The sequence below is a fragment of the Cariama cristata genome, unplaced genomic scaffold (genome assembly GCF_000690535.1).
Source record: "Cariama cristata isolate BGI_N322 unplaced genomic scaffold, ASM69053v1 Scaffold37112, whole genome shotgun sequence".
NCBI lineage: Eukaryota > Metazoa > Chordata > Aves > Cariamiformes > Cariamidae > Cariama > Cariama cristata.
The window spans coordinates 1-15,200 of record NW_009606123.1 but is presented as its reverse complement, the minus strand read 5'-3'; the positions used below and the strand labels follow the sequence as shown (position 1 = coordinate 15,200).

The following is a 15,200-nucleotide window of genomic DNA, read 5'->3' as shown; positions in this document are numbered from 1 at the left end:
CGGGTCATATGTAATACACATACAGGCAAAACAAAGAGGAATTTTTATCATACATTAAAAAAATTAGCAGTCGTAGAAAAGAAAATAACTGAATTTCAAACTTCTGAAAATGCTTCTGGAGAAAACAGCCAAAAATTAAATACTACTTACAATACTGTTCATCTGCTGTGAGAAGACACAAATCTATCAAAACCTTTTATTCCCATATTGCTCATTTTATACTTTGTCCCACTGCTGAAACTCGGAACATGCCTGTAGGTTGCCTGGTGCCACCTGAAACCCACAGCACCCTCTCACGTACTCGGCCTGTACAGATGGGGAAAGCTGAAGGGTTGTGACCAGACTTCACTCTTCCTTTATAAAAAAGGGGATGCAAGAGGAGTCCCAACGTATTTGTTAATGTACTGAAAATGGAACCATTTCACTGTCAGTATTAAAGCAGCTGTGCTGTGAACTGACAAAGCCCATAAGCCCCTTAAGCATGACAAAGCATGACAGCATTTGAAGCCCACAGCTGACCAGAACAAAGAGTTACATTCAGACAATTAAAATGACATACCGGCTTATGTATTTGGAAGACTGGGGCTCATTTCCATTTTTATTTCTGTTGCAGGTAGTTGTGTAGAAGTCAAATAAGGTATCACAGAGGACAGAGCATTTATGCTATAGCTCATTACAAGTTTTTTTTACCAAAGCTGCAACACCACAACTTAAAAATAAAACAACCCCAAGAAAACCAAACACAAACCCCAAACCAAACCCCTACTGTTCACCACATCTTGCTTTTATTTTAACCTCACTGACAAAACAGTGTCTAGAATCGGTAACATCAAGCCCAACAGTACAAAATATTTGATCAAAATATTCTTACTATGATTTAGAGGGACATTGCTGCAACTCAATGGTTGTATTTTCCCAAGAACTTAACTTGAAGTCAATTTCTCTGTAGAATGGCAATATGAAATCATCTTTCTCCCCTCATTTTTAGTTATGGTTTGCAGACTAATAATCAATGTCTTAAAGGTCTTCAAATGTTTGGCAATACAATACTTGAAACATCTGTATGCAATAGAGGTGAGTTCTAAGTTAGCACCCGTGCAATGAAAAAAGGGGTGGATCAAGAGTACAATCTATAGTTGACCACTCAGGATGGATGGGCAGTTGTTAAAGGCTAACAGGAGGCCCAGGAATGGGTACTTCAATGGAAGATATAATGAGAATTTCATGTAAAAAACTAAAATCAAATGGTTGCTTGCGTCTTCTTGTGTGCACATTTAATTTATAAAAGCTTTTTTCAATTTCTAAAGTAACTAATTTAAACAGCTTTATGATTTACGTCAACATTCTGTAGCCCTCAAGTACAAAAATATAAATACAAACTGTTTAAACAGTATCTTTAATGAGATTCTGGCAGTAGTTTTTTTTAATCTAACAAGACACATCACGTAACAGGTCTGCCACTGAACTTGCTTAGAGTAAAATCAGCTTCAATATGAAGCTGTTAAGGTATCAAAACCCTGCTTTTTACATGCTAAATATCTTCAGCAAGTGTGCACTTAAACACAGCAATGAACTTAACTCTAAGAATAACTAAATACATACATGAAAGTCTGCATGTGGAACATAATTCATAGAACTGGTTACAACAAACGATTACCTGCATTTCGTTAATTTAAAAATGGTACAAATCATGCAAACCAATTCTAAAGATAATGCAAAGAAAGCTACCAATGTTTGCAAGAAGTGTTCAACTAAACCAAAATTACATTAAATGAAATACGCATATTTACTAGCCAAGATCTATCACTATTTCAAAGAAGCAGAGGTAAAATCTTCAGGTTTTGAATGTCAGTTAGACTGCAAAATGTCATTGCTCTTGCTTAATGCAGAAGCACATGCTTAGAAGCCCAGAACTGCTTATTCAGAAAAAGTCTGCTGACAATAGCTCTGGCTTCCCTAGAATCAGAGATGCTGCATGGATTAAAAAGAGCAGCGATTTGCAAGAATCAAAGGCAAAGGCACCCTATTCAGTTAGCCAAAATGGTAGCATTCCCTTTCTCATAAGCATGAAGATGGTAATGGGGCGGATGATAAACATTTCTACAAAGGCAGCATTTTAAATGTTATCATTAATTTCCCATTTTGTAAATGCCCTTAGCAGACACCAGCTTGTAATAGTTTATGTATAATATTAACCTGCAGGATGAACCTGGGATTTTATTTGTCCTGATTTACAAATAAAGACTATTACTAATGCTTTAAAAGACTACTTTTACTATCTAAAAAGTTTAACTCCTGTTTTCCAATATTTTACACCTCAGCTGGACTACCATCTCATATTGTTTCAAACATCTAACACTGCTTACTGGAATTTTATAAAAGTTGTACCTCATGTATTAAGCAGCAGGCAATAACAATGGTCTTTCCCAGCACAGCTGCATCTGGCTGGCTACTGAAAGATTAGGAATATTTCTAAAACACAGGAAAACTCATGCAGTTTGGTAAAGTTTGCCATCATTTCACAGTTTAAGTTTCCTTTAGTCATTGCACTTCTGTTGATAGTCCTGTTTTTTTTAAATATTATTCTGAATCCGAATTTGAACCAGCAATCTTCTTTTTCTTCTTTTTACCATGTTTCTTGTGTTTCTTTCTCTTTTTTGTTTTATCCTAAAAAAAAAAAAAAAAAGAAATGGAAGTTATTGTATAATAAAATTGCCATCTATTAAATTCTGCTAAAGCAAAATGACAGCACAGAAAGGATATCTTAACAAAGATATTTCAAAAGAGATTTCTGTAAAAGCTGATTTGAGAAATCACAAAAAGAAAATCCATATTTTACCCAGTAATTTGCACTATTCTGAGCAGTCTTCAATTTATCTCCATCATAGTCTGGCTATTTCACACCTCTCATTACTGTCACTATTACATTTCCTAATATTTTAAATGATTTTCAGTGCTCTACACATTTCTGAGAAAGTAATAAGGAAGTGCTTTGACAAGCAGTGACATCTTATACACGTGGGAATAAGTAGGATGTTTACAGATTTTAAAGTAAGCGCTTATATTTACTGTCCAAAATTAAAAAGTTCAACACCAGCACTTGCACCTCATTTAAAATAAATCAACTATGATCTCAACTGTAAATATGAATACACTCAATTAACCCTACTGGATTCAGTCCTGAAGTTATTATCCTGATCACCATAGTACAGAAGCTGAGAGATACAATCTTGTCTTTTTGCAAGCAGAATTTCAACTGGAATTTTTGAATAGATGTGATGTTATGTAAACAAAACAATCTTGGTATAAAAGCTTTGTTTTATATATATTACTTACACACACAATTCTTCTAAGAAAAAAACCTCACAATCAGTCACTAGAAATTTTATGGCAAACAGCTTATATGATTATGAAAAAACAAACAAGTTGTACAGAAAATGTGTATTGAGTATATTGATACTCCTATGCTCTTATTTTTTGGTGACTAATGTAAACCTTCCCTTCACCGTAACTCGTTGAGACAACTGAGATGTCTAATTAGGAACACTGCTGGTGACAGGGGAGACAAAAAGATATACAGACACCTTGAATGGGCATTTAGGATCTCAAAATCACTATAGTCTTGAGGAGCCTCAGGTACATGTGATGAATCTGGGTTCTAAATAAATCACTACTGAACCTTCCTCTCACTTTTACCAACAGAAACAAATCAACAAAATTGAGAAAACAGGTTGCTGATGCCTTTTTATTTAGTTGGGGGGAAAACTGTATTAGTGTAGATGTTGCAGGGATTATGCCCTAAGGCCCTTTTCATGGTCTGGTAGAGGGGGCTTACCAAGGAAGAAATATTCACAACACTAACAAAGGAACAGCACTGACGTCTGTGTGGCAAACTGTTACCCTACCCGATACTATACAGATATTAGTAGTTCTAGTAGGTTGATACAGGGTAAAATGTATGCTACAGTAAGTGTTAAACTTATATAAATCTCAAATCATATATATCTATATAGGTAAAATAGTGACAAATTCTTCCTTTAATTCAACAATTGAAAAAGTGAGTTCAGCAAGTAAATAGAGAATTTGTTAATTTAGATTCATGTGACAGTAGACTTTTGCTATAAAACATTTGCATTACTGAAAAATGTGAAATCAGAAATTAAGCAAGTAAACAGTATTTATATCCTAAAACTACAGCATGAGTAAGAAGGATACTTGCTGTTTTCTCTTTTTCCTCATTGTTTTTCTTCTTTTTTGCTTGCACCTAAAAAAATTAAATCAAATGTAACAGGAGAGCAGTTTTGGAAATGCTGTTTTAAATAGAAGTTTGAGCTTTTGTTGCATATAAATGAATGATGGCACAACAGTGGTAGAACATACTGAACAATAATGCATGAAGAAACACTGGTTATCTGTGTTATACTCTAGAATACGCATTATCCTATAAACATCTGATTTGGGAACACACTCTGCTTTTAATGCTCAGCAGAACGAAAAACAGCAGAGATATAAAGGTAAAATTACTAAGCTAATAATGTGGCAAAAATTCTTAATGAAAAAATGCAACACATTGGAACCTTCCCAAATGTTGTAATCCTAGAAGAACACAAATCCTCAAAGTAGATATACACAAGGGTGAGAGTAAGATTATTATGTCAAAATTTTTTAAATTCGCTGGAAAAAGAAGTCAAAAAATTTTAGCCCTCTTGAAATCTGCCAGTCTATTCACAAACGTCAGAGAGAAATTTTGTGAAGGACACTATACCAAAACTAGCCTCATTTCACTGAGCTCTAAAATATCCATAAAAAGCTGAAAATGTTCAGGAAAATTAATTCTAAATTAATATTGCAGGTGACAGGAGCTGTACTAAACAATTCTTACTAGAAGTTTTTATTAAAGAGAAAAATACAAACAACTTTGTGCTGTGCTTTTAAATTCAACTGTACAGAGCAGAACAGTTTCAACAATATATTAAATTTAAGCTAGTTTGTTCATTGACTCATGTGAATCAGTAAGCTAAAAGCATTATAACATCTGAAATTGAGGTTTCACACTAACCTCCTCCGTCTGATCCGATTCTGATAAGGAATCTGATGATAAAGGTCCATCACCACGATCGGCTTTCTTCCTTTTCCTGTGGTGACTTTTGCCTTCCTACACAAAGTAATATATTTGTGAGTAAAGTCAGGCCTTTCAAATTTTCAAAAACTTCTGCTTAAAACTTTGATTGAAATATTATTTCTAAGTTGTGAAATATTTCCAACATTGTTGACAATAAACTAATTACTCTTCATCAACAAATTACCCTACCAACTGTTAAAATGCTTTTAGTGGAAATAGTCCTCTTCTGTATATTCCTTTCTCTTGCTACCAAGATGCAGCAGCCTTCTAAAAGTGAGTGGAATACTACTACAGTATACTCTCTTACTTTAAATAATAACACATGAAGGAGTAAGCATATGCAAATAAAACATTTCATCATTTTTAAATACTGAGTAAATGAAGATGTCTCAATATGCAATACAAACACTGTGGCTTCAGACTCTTGCTTTGTTGATGAAATCAAAATGAAAAAGCTCCCTCTATATCTGTGTCCAACCAGGACAAGCTGTCCCTGCCAGCTGCACTTCAACACTTCATATATAACCTCAGTATATTTAACAGACAGTCTTTTTTTAAAATTATTTTTAAAATTTTGATGCTGCATGAGATTGCTCTGATGAGCTACTTTTTGCCCTCTCCTCGCCCCCCTCTTTGCTCCGGACCAGGCAAAGCATTCCTAAAACTGAGGCTACTTTCTTCCACTCAATTTCTAAGGCCAGAAACTGAAATAATTATTGCTAATCATCTTTTTGCAAGGTGGGATCACGCATCTCAGCTGTGCTATTTAGTCTATTATAGGTACCTCAATCCTTTCCCAAAAGTACTCATGAAAAGTACATGATGCAGCCCATTTGAGAGATGGGGGATCTTCAGGTAGGGGAAGACCTCTAGTGCTCAAATGCCCTTTGCTTTCAGAAGATGTGTGAAAGTAGCATTAGAATAAGGGACTATGGTAAACACCTGGTCTTCAAAGAGAAGCTACTCAAAGTTAAAAGGAGTTGATGGGAAATGGAAATTCTGTGAAAGGGAAGCAGAAGCAAGGGGGGGGGGGGAAATCAACACATTTAGCTTATGCAACGGAGAATTTGTACATCAAAGTCAATACTGTTGACTGGAGTAGTAGAGGCTGATGCGATAAGCAAGGCAACTGGAGAGACTCTGAAAGCATTGTTAGTTTGCACAATGCGTAAAAATAACTAAAATTTAAGTCAACAAGATTATTTGCATGAAACATAATGGAAGGAAGAAAGTGTGTACAGATGTGTGTACAAAATGGTGAGGTGGTGGGAAGGAGAGAGGGCTTTCATGCTCAGAGAAAAGACAGAATAAGGTAATTTTTATTAAGCTAATACATTTTTCTCTGCAATTTTTCAAAGCTGTCATAAGTACAATATCTATAATTATGACTACATTTAGATAAATATATCCTCTGCTTGATGTTCAATTTACAGCAACAATCCAGTATCCTACCAGCCATGCCACTGAAATATCATCACACATATTTTTAGCTCAGTGTGAGTGCTCAAGATAAAACCCAAAATACTAGAATACAGCTGATCTACTACAGCAGATATAGATACTTTTTTCATTTACCTTCATAACAAGAACAGATTCAAGCAGTTTCCACTAACAACAATTACTAAATCAGGAGCTGAACCCAACTAAAAGTCTACCTCAAACTGGGGGTACTGAGTACCTTCTGACTGTGTAGTTTTGGACAGAAAATTTCCATAGGTGTAAATTGAGGCATTCAATATTAAAAACCAAAAAAGCCAAACCAATCAACCAACAATTGTGTTTATTATGTATGTAGGTAAAATGCAGTTCTGATCTAAGTATTGAAAGAGTAAAAATACCTTCTCTTTTTCGTAATCTTCCTTCGACCTTTTCTTTTTTGTGCTGTCCTAAATAGAAAGGAAAACATAAACCGTGACAAAATTATTTCAGGAAAAATGTAGAAATCCTCAAAGCAGTCTGACCCATTGTCTTTTCCTGTCCATTGATGGTCATTCTTCAAAGTTGTTCTTTCTACCTTGCAGTTAACAGAAAAATATGAAAAAGCTGTAATTTTGATGCAGCTGCTAATTTCCTGAACCAGCAGCGTGAAAAGGTCTGCGTGGAATCAGGTAACAGGGCACTTGCAGTAGACATAGAGAGCCTCTGGAAAGGATACCAGCTATCACTACTATAACCACATATGACATACGTCTAACATGTAACAGTCTAGAGTCTTTATTCTCTATCCATGCCCATCTCTGCTGATCAGGCAAGGGTTAAGCAGGTATTTCCATGGAGTTTTCTGCCTTCCAGTTTCAGCAGTAAGGGTATCTCTCTGCCCCTTTATGTAGCAAAAGTTTCAGACTCCCGTTAGCACAAATTCGTAGGTATATGAACAGTGAATCACTACAATTTATACCACACTGAATTAGGTATTCCAGTGAAAACCTGTGATAAAGTCTACACACAGAATCTTAACAACTCGCTGCATTATTAACATTTAGGCAAGAGGTAGTTACTATCCACTGTAACACAGAACAATGTTAACATAACAGAACTAAATGCTTTTTGTTTATTCAGTAAGCCTGTGTACCTACATCGCTCTACTTTCAGAAGAGGAAAAAGACACCCTCAATTTAATATGCATTTGGGAAAGGCTCAGTTCTCCAACAGGAAACTACTCAGTCCACAGATATTTAGAAAGGCAATATTCTGGCCACTGATATCCTGCAATACCTATATTTTCACAGATGGCATTCAACTGAATAGCATGCTCACAAGAACTTCATAGAACATTTTATTTTTTTGTGTTAATGTAGTACTAAAACTAAACATTTGAGCAGCACAAAAGTTGCATATGTCTGAATTCAGAAAAATTGCTGCAAGAAAGCATGTTCATTTTCTAAAGATCAAATTATTTCTTCCAGACATTGTGGCCAGTGGAGGTAGATCCCCGACTGCATCTGGAACATACAAGCGTAGCTCAGCTACAGTAAGAATGCATGGCTTTAAATTTGGAAGATAAAAAAAATAAATTCATATGCGAAAGTCAGAAATGTTTATGTCTTTATGACATAGACCAAGAAACTTGCCAAGGCTACCACATCTGCATATTTACCTTGCTGTCTGACTCAGATTCAGAAGTTGAGCTTGCTGAAGATTTCCGTGAGGAGCGATACTTCTTTTTCCTTCTTTTCTTCCCTTGCTTTTTATCCTATCCACAAATATTGTAGGAAAAAAGAAAAAGACAACCCTGAACTTACTCTCACTAGAACTAAAGACTTACTTACATTAAATGTAAAGAATAGGGAACACCAAATTCCTACACGTTATCATGCTCTCTTGAGGAATAAAGTACACTACAATTCATTTTTTTAGTGGAGGACCTTCATAACTCTTCTGCATTGAAAAAATGTAAACTGGTGAAAAATCCAGGTTCTCTAGATTCTGTTTATTATTTAGATGTGTGCGGTGGAATCTGATTATCTGTAACAAAAATTTTTGCTAAAAAGTTAAAATGGTATGTTTGCATTTTTATGATTAGATGGGGGATTCTACCTAAAAATCATATAATTCAATGTTAAAACAGAAATGGATCCAGTTGACAAGCCAGCCACCCCCAATTTACAGTGTTCATAAAGAAATTCTTGAACAGATATGTATCTAAACTTCACAACTTTATTATAGGTACCAAATGCACAAAAATCAAATAGTTTTATGCAAACCAAGCCCTCAAACAATATTCTAAAATATATTACCAAAATCTGTGTTAAATAAGCCTCATGAAAAAAACATGTCAGATTCTACTTAGTTCTTACCTCATCTTCTGAATCAGATGAACTGCTGGAAGAACCAGAGCTTGATGAAGAAGATGAAGACAACTTGACCAAACACAACAAAAAGTGAAGCTTGTGAGATGCAGCATTTTGTCTGGCAAACAGTCAAAAGTCCATCCAAATACTCCCTTTAAAATTTCTTCATTTGCAAAGCATTATCAATGGAATTTTACTTCCAAGAAGCTGGTCTTACATATATTTTCTTAAATAATATATTATCTGTAAAAAGTCACTTCTAGCATTTTTAATTTAATAATATCTATTTAATGCTCTTTTCCTCTCTATAAGCAGAAGTAAAATTCTCCTTGTACAGAATGTACACCACCCTCTCAAATAAAAATCAGTTAATTTAACAGCTAAATTCAAAATTTCCAAGAGAACTTAAATGACAAATAGGAACAACCCCAAAGCAAAAAAGCTCAAAAAACTGAAAATTTTGCTCACCCTATTAGATTTCTTCTTTTCCTTTTTCTTTTTCTTAAAAACAGAATAAAACAAATGTTACTTTGGCATGATGTTCTTTTGTCGTACATTTAGGTTCATGCACTTTGATGTTGGCTTTTCAAATGTATTTATGAAATTCTGTACTGGCAGCATCGATGATAAATCCAGTTCCAAACACAGACTGTATGATATTGAAAATAACTTACCTCTTTCTTTTTGGAGGAACTCTCATTTCCACCCAGTAATTTCTCCCTGTGTTTTTCCAGTTCTTTCCTGAAATTCTGAAAACAAAACCAAACAGAAACAGCAACATGAGCATCATTTCCAAACAGCTTCTTTTAAGAGACCTTTTTCAAAATCCTGTCCTCTACCTGACATTATAGTTTTCACAAAACCCACAGAAAATAAAGAACATATACTGTTAACCAAAGCAATAATGCATTTGATTTTACAGAAGATTAATATTCATCAAAATACCAGGTTAGTTCACACCTTAATTTTCAAGTTATTTGGATTTAAGAGATTGTAATTTATCTTGAAGGTCATCAATTGTGGTATTTTTGCTCTTATATCACAGTGTTCTTGCTAGAGCACTTTAGAAAGCCAGGGCACCCTACCAGAAAAATTGCTATTTTGTCTTAGTTTTAAAATCACCTGAAACAAAATTTCAAGACAAATTCTCCTGGCCCTTCTTCAATGCATGGGTCTCTCTAGCGTCTGTTCTGGGCCTTGTCGGTGTCAAAAATGATTAGATTAAATTATTACACACATCTTCATAGAAACGTTCTTATTTTTGGTAGGCCAAGCACACTGCACAGATAAAAGTCTCCTCTCATTCCTCCTTTTCAGTCCCTCACAAGGTCTCTAGGTCTACTAAAATCCCCATTTCAAGAACTCTGAAACATCCTACCCGCGCCCATCAGACTGAAAGGCTACTAGCTTCAATCTGCACTATTCCTGCTTCCTGTGTCAGACACATCATGTGCTCCCTTCTTTATTACTATTATTCTGATCCTCCCCTTCCTCACAATGAGGCTGCATTGATATTGTATTGGCAAAGCAACGATAATCCACATAATGTGCTGAAGGGACAGAAATATCAGGCATTAAGTCAGATTATACCTGTGCAATGCAGTATGATACACAGATCCCCAAGTCAGCATACTGTGAGTTAGCTGAGCAGTGCTGCTGAGAGAGATGGCCGATTAGCCAGGATGCAGTCCTGCGTGTAACGTGTTTCCATGGTCCAAGGTAGCATCTACGCAATATTGCAGGGGGTGGTGTACTTTGATATACCACCTACCCAGAGTTACCTGAGGGGTCTCTAACAACAGCCTGTGCTTTATTAGGCAGGCGTTCTCTTCAAATTATTTTAAATTTACTCACTGAAAGCTTGAGCGAAGTGAAATATTATGGGTACTTGGTGTTCTTAATGAAAAGTAGCATATAAGAAAAATCACATATTAACATACTAATAACATTACCAACCTCATTCATCCTTTCTTCAAACTCAGCCAAAGCCCTGGATCCTTTCTTTTTCTTTTCTAGTTGCTCTTTCACTTCTTCCCTACATAAAAAGGATGACAGATCATAGTTTTCACAATTAAAAGTACCTTCTTCAGTATCTAACTTTTTGTAGGTTTTTTTGAAGTTTAGCTTTGGCTGAACTTCCAAGACAAAGAAGAATGAAAGCATCTTAGATGTTATCCATGTTGTAAGCTAACCCTAATAACTTAAGTACAGTAGCTAAATCCCTCTGAGAGATCTAAAGCTAACTTTGTAATTAGGTAAATTGTTCTCTAACGCCTTACGAGAGGAGGCAAAATGGACTGAACATACCTCAAAGTGACGATTTTGTTGGGCAGGGTAAACTGTGTTCTAAGATATACCAGTAAAATGTTTTTCTAGAGATTATTTTGTTTAAAAATTAAATATATCTGCAGGCTTTAGTTATTAGCATTTGTGAAAGAGGTAAAATGACCAATGTTTTCCTCTTCTGAGGAACCGTTGCCAAAATATTGTAAGACAAATGAGAAACATGCATTTAAAAATTAAATACTATTGTTTTTAAAAGATAAGATTGAATACATAGTTAGCAAAGAGCACCTAGGCCAGAGACAAGGAATCTTGCAAAATATATTACTGGGTATTGTGGGGAGGAGGTAGGTACCAGAGTCATCTTAGTAAGAGGGAACAAATCAAAACAACTCAAAAGGTCAGAAGGGCAGACAAGTATTGCCACTCACCATGTAGGTCTTGGCCTGTTCAAGTAGTCTTGTATTGTTGGTCCTGAATTTTGGGCAGGACCTCGTGCTCTGGCCATAGCTATGGGATTCATATAAGCCTTGAATATGAAACAACAAAAAGAAATACAAAATTCATCAGCTGCGCTATGATACCGAAATCGTCCTTTTTGTTCTTCACAGAAACTTCTTCTCATTCCCTAAAAAATGATTCTGACTTGTTTCTAAAAACACACGTTGATTCCATCTGGCAGACAAACTCAGGTAAGTGCTTTCAATTTGAGTTATACTGTGGCAGAAAAAACTTGTCCATAAAGAAACCGCAGTCCTTAAAATAACTCCTCTCCCTGAGCAATGATTTTGCAAACTGAGTACAGTACCATGATTGCTGAAATATTCTTCCCTGGGATATGGAAAACATAATTAAATTTCAGCTCCTACTCTCTGGGACAACTGATCCTATGCCTTTAAAGTTCTGCTCAAAATTGATGATAGCAGATTCAACAAATTCTGCATAAAGTTTCTTGCTGTAACACCAAAACAAGCAAACGGTGGTGCTCTGCTACAACTATGCATGTATGAAAATTCTGTGATTTAGGGCTATTTTAAGGAGGGAAAAAATTTTAAAAATCCCAAACCCCATTGTTATGAGGTATTCCATCTTTCAAACCCGTGCATCCTCTTCATATTCACTTAAAAAACATAATAGGTCATAAAAGATTAATTTAAAACTTAGAATCCATAAGCCACCTCAGCAATTAATAGAAAAACTCTAATCCAGCACACAATCCTTCCATTTATTTTTTTTTAATGCCAATAATATTTTGCTCATGCGAAAGGGAGGTACATATACCCCCTTATCTCATGGGATTTTACCACTACATCATCCCAACACTTCAAAATTTATTTTGCAAAACATTACACACACTGTTCTCACTGTCCACAGTTCAGAGATGAGGAAAAAAAAATCAAATAGTCAAAACAATGACTACCTTTGGTCACCCAATCTGAGATAATTTTTTTTAAGAGTACAAGATTTTGTAGATTCAAAGTAAAGATTCAACTGTATGTGTAGCTCTTACATGTCCAACACTGCTTTTCATCAGGCCGTAAGCAAGCATTCAGAAACCACCCTGCACAGTAAGCAACTGTTTGTGAAAGCTGTCAAAAGCAGTAGCTGCTGCCTCCTCTTCTGTTCCCCCCACCGCAGCAGCAGTGGCCGCAGCAACACGGAGTTTCTGGAATGGACTGGACTGCGAGGAGGCCGGCGGCCTTCAGCTACACTGGGGCTATGTTTGGTCCTGGAAGAGGGCCTGCAGGCTCTGCCTGGGATGGGGCAGCGGGCAGGAGGGACGCATTCCCCACACTGAGTTTGGCTCACGGTCCATCAGCTGGACCACACTGAAGCAACCTCAGGACTCTTTCAAGTGGACCATTTTTTGACTCAAGTTGACTTTGCAACTCTAAGGGTGTAATTTGTTGCCTTTTCTTGGGGCTTTGCTTTGTTGCTTTAATTCACACAAAAAGGCTAACTAATACAGGTGAGTAAATGCTGAGGCATGCCAATTTAAACTAGTTTAATCTCAGCTAGGCACCTTTTTTTGTAGCCAGGTGAATGTATGAACTCAAGTAGTAACAGCACTTAAAGATACGTGTTCACATAATTATTAACTCTAGCATTTTATTATATTACAAATCTAAAAATGAGTAAAAATTTTGCATTTAAATTCAGCTTCGAGTTGAAAAGTAGCTCCTTTAGCAATGCAGGAAAGCAGTATTTGAACACTGTTTTCATTAAACAAAGGTAATTTCAATGTACTAGATCCACTAGAGAAGATAACAGAAATGGAATTTATGACTTAGCTTACTCCAGTGAGCAAAGTGAGTCAACTCTTTTTGGTTACCATTCAAGAATTTATGTCTGAAAACTCTAGCTTCTTACATAATTATTATTCCTAAAAACAAGGTCTCCTGCTGCTCTTCAATAAAAATCAGCTACTTTCTTACCTGAGCTAACCTGAAGTGAACACCTCACCACCTCCCAACAAAACCCTCTCTCTACCTGCAGAAGAGGCTACAACTGTCAAATGTTTTCTACTTCCTCAAACTGACCCCAGACAACCAGCTAGGAAGCTTCCTCCGTTCAGTGGCTTGCTTTAACTTTCCACAGCAAGTTTGTAACAACTGAATACTGCTCTATATTTCACGACTGGGAAATTTATGTCTTAAAACGTGTTCTTGTAATTTCAAACAGGTTTATTTATGAAGAATTACTTCGCCAATGAACATTTCTTAGAGGTATTTACACTAGTTTGCCAAACTGCAGGTCACTAGCCAAAGAGAGCACAGAAATGCACCCTCAATAAAGAAAGTGCTTGTCTGCACATTCATTTTCTTCTTTTAGCAGTTTGCTCAAGTAGTTATTAAAAAGTATTTATTGTATAGCTTTCATGCTCATGAAAAGCATAAGGGACCTTCAGTCAGCTAGGATTCTCTGGGCAAGCAATATAAACTATAACTGCCTTGCAAGTATCCTGCAGATGTGAAAAAAACAAATTTATTTTCCATCTCCAAATAGTCAAAATGATGGTGTATTTAAGAAGGGACATGAGAAAGAAGTAACAGATAGAAACCTTTGCAATCATAGAAAAGAAGCGAAGTGTCCTATATTATAACTTGTCTGTACTAGCTGCCATCATGGCACAATGAACTTTATATAGGAATACAAAGATTTGCTGGCACTGGTAGGTGCATCTCAACTATCCTATTCAAAGAAAATTAAGAATAAATAAATAGACACCCAAATATATTACAAGAGAGCATACATTTCAAGCATAGGCTGGGTCTTGCAGTCTAACACTGTCAACTGTTTCTTAGTAGATTCCATTATTTTGAAGCCTCAGTAAACTAATCAAAGGCACTTAGCCATCCATTATAATGTATATGTCCATCCTGTCTATTACATGCTATTCCACCAAGGCAAGCAAAGGCATTTCCCCGAATGGATCTGACTATGAATTCATAGCACATACTAGAAAGAGACAAAGAAAGAGGAAAAAATTAAAAGTACTGTGATTTGTTTTTAACCATAAAACTCATTAATTGTAAATTTACAATGCCTAAATGAAACATAAGCATAAGGTGAATAGCTACCCGGTAGAGAAAAGTTTAAAGAAATATAGGAGGAGGGATGAACATAGTAACAACATAAAATCAGGCTGTGCCCTCAGGTGTGCAGAAGTGCATTTTTGGCCTTCCGACCGCTGGCTCCCGAGGTTACCAGAACCCTGCGCAAAGCTAAATTTCAAATCGCTCAGGTACGGCGAACGCCAAGTTTAAGGAACCGCGGCTTAGCTGGGATCAGCGCTACTTCAGCCAATGCTGCAACTCCCACTGCCAACATTTTATTTTTGTAAAGACCGGGCCAGCATCTTCAGCCATCTTCACCTAGCAGATCACAAAGCAGGCATCAGTCACGACTGCTGCCGGGGCTGACAAGGCAATCGCAGCTTCTACCAGGCGGCCGCGGGCACGTGCCTGCCCACGCTGCGGGACACCCCACGCGGGACCTCCGGC

The 15,200-nt window shown here is 36.3% G+C and overlaps 1 protein-coding gene across 1 annotated transcript; it reads right to left on the bottom strand.

Annotated features, from left to right (window-relative positions):
* Positions 1-967: 967 nt before the first annotated feature.
* Positions 968-11,719, bottom strand: FAM133B (family with sequence similarity 133, member B). The gene is made up of 10 exons (XM_009696244.1): positions 11,628-11,719; positions 10,870-10,948; positions 9,588-9,662; positions 9,382-9,414; positions 8,920-8,982; positions 8,220-8,315; positions 6,961-7,008; positions 5,060-5,155; positions 4,220-4,264; positions 968-2,667 (listed from the first exon to the last, which is right to left on the bottom strand). Exons 1-10 carry the CDS (start codon positions 11,717-11,719, stop codon positions 2,581-2,583), a joined length of 714 nt encoding a protein of 237 aa, XP_009694546.1. The 3' UTR covers positions 968-2,580.
* Positions 11,720-15,200: the final 3,481 nt, after the last annotated feature.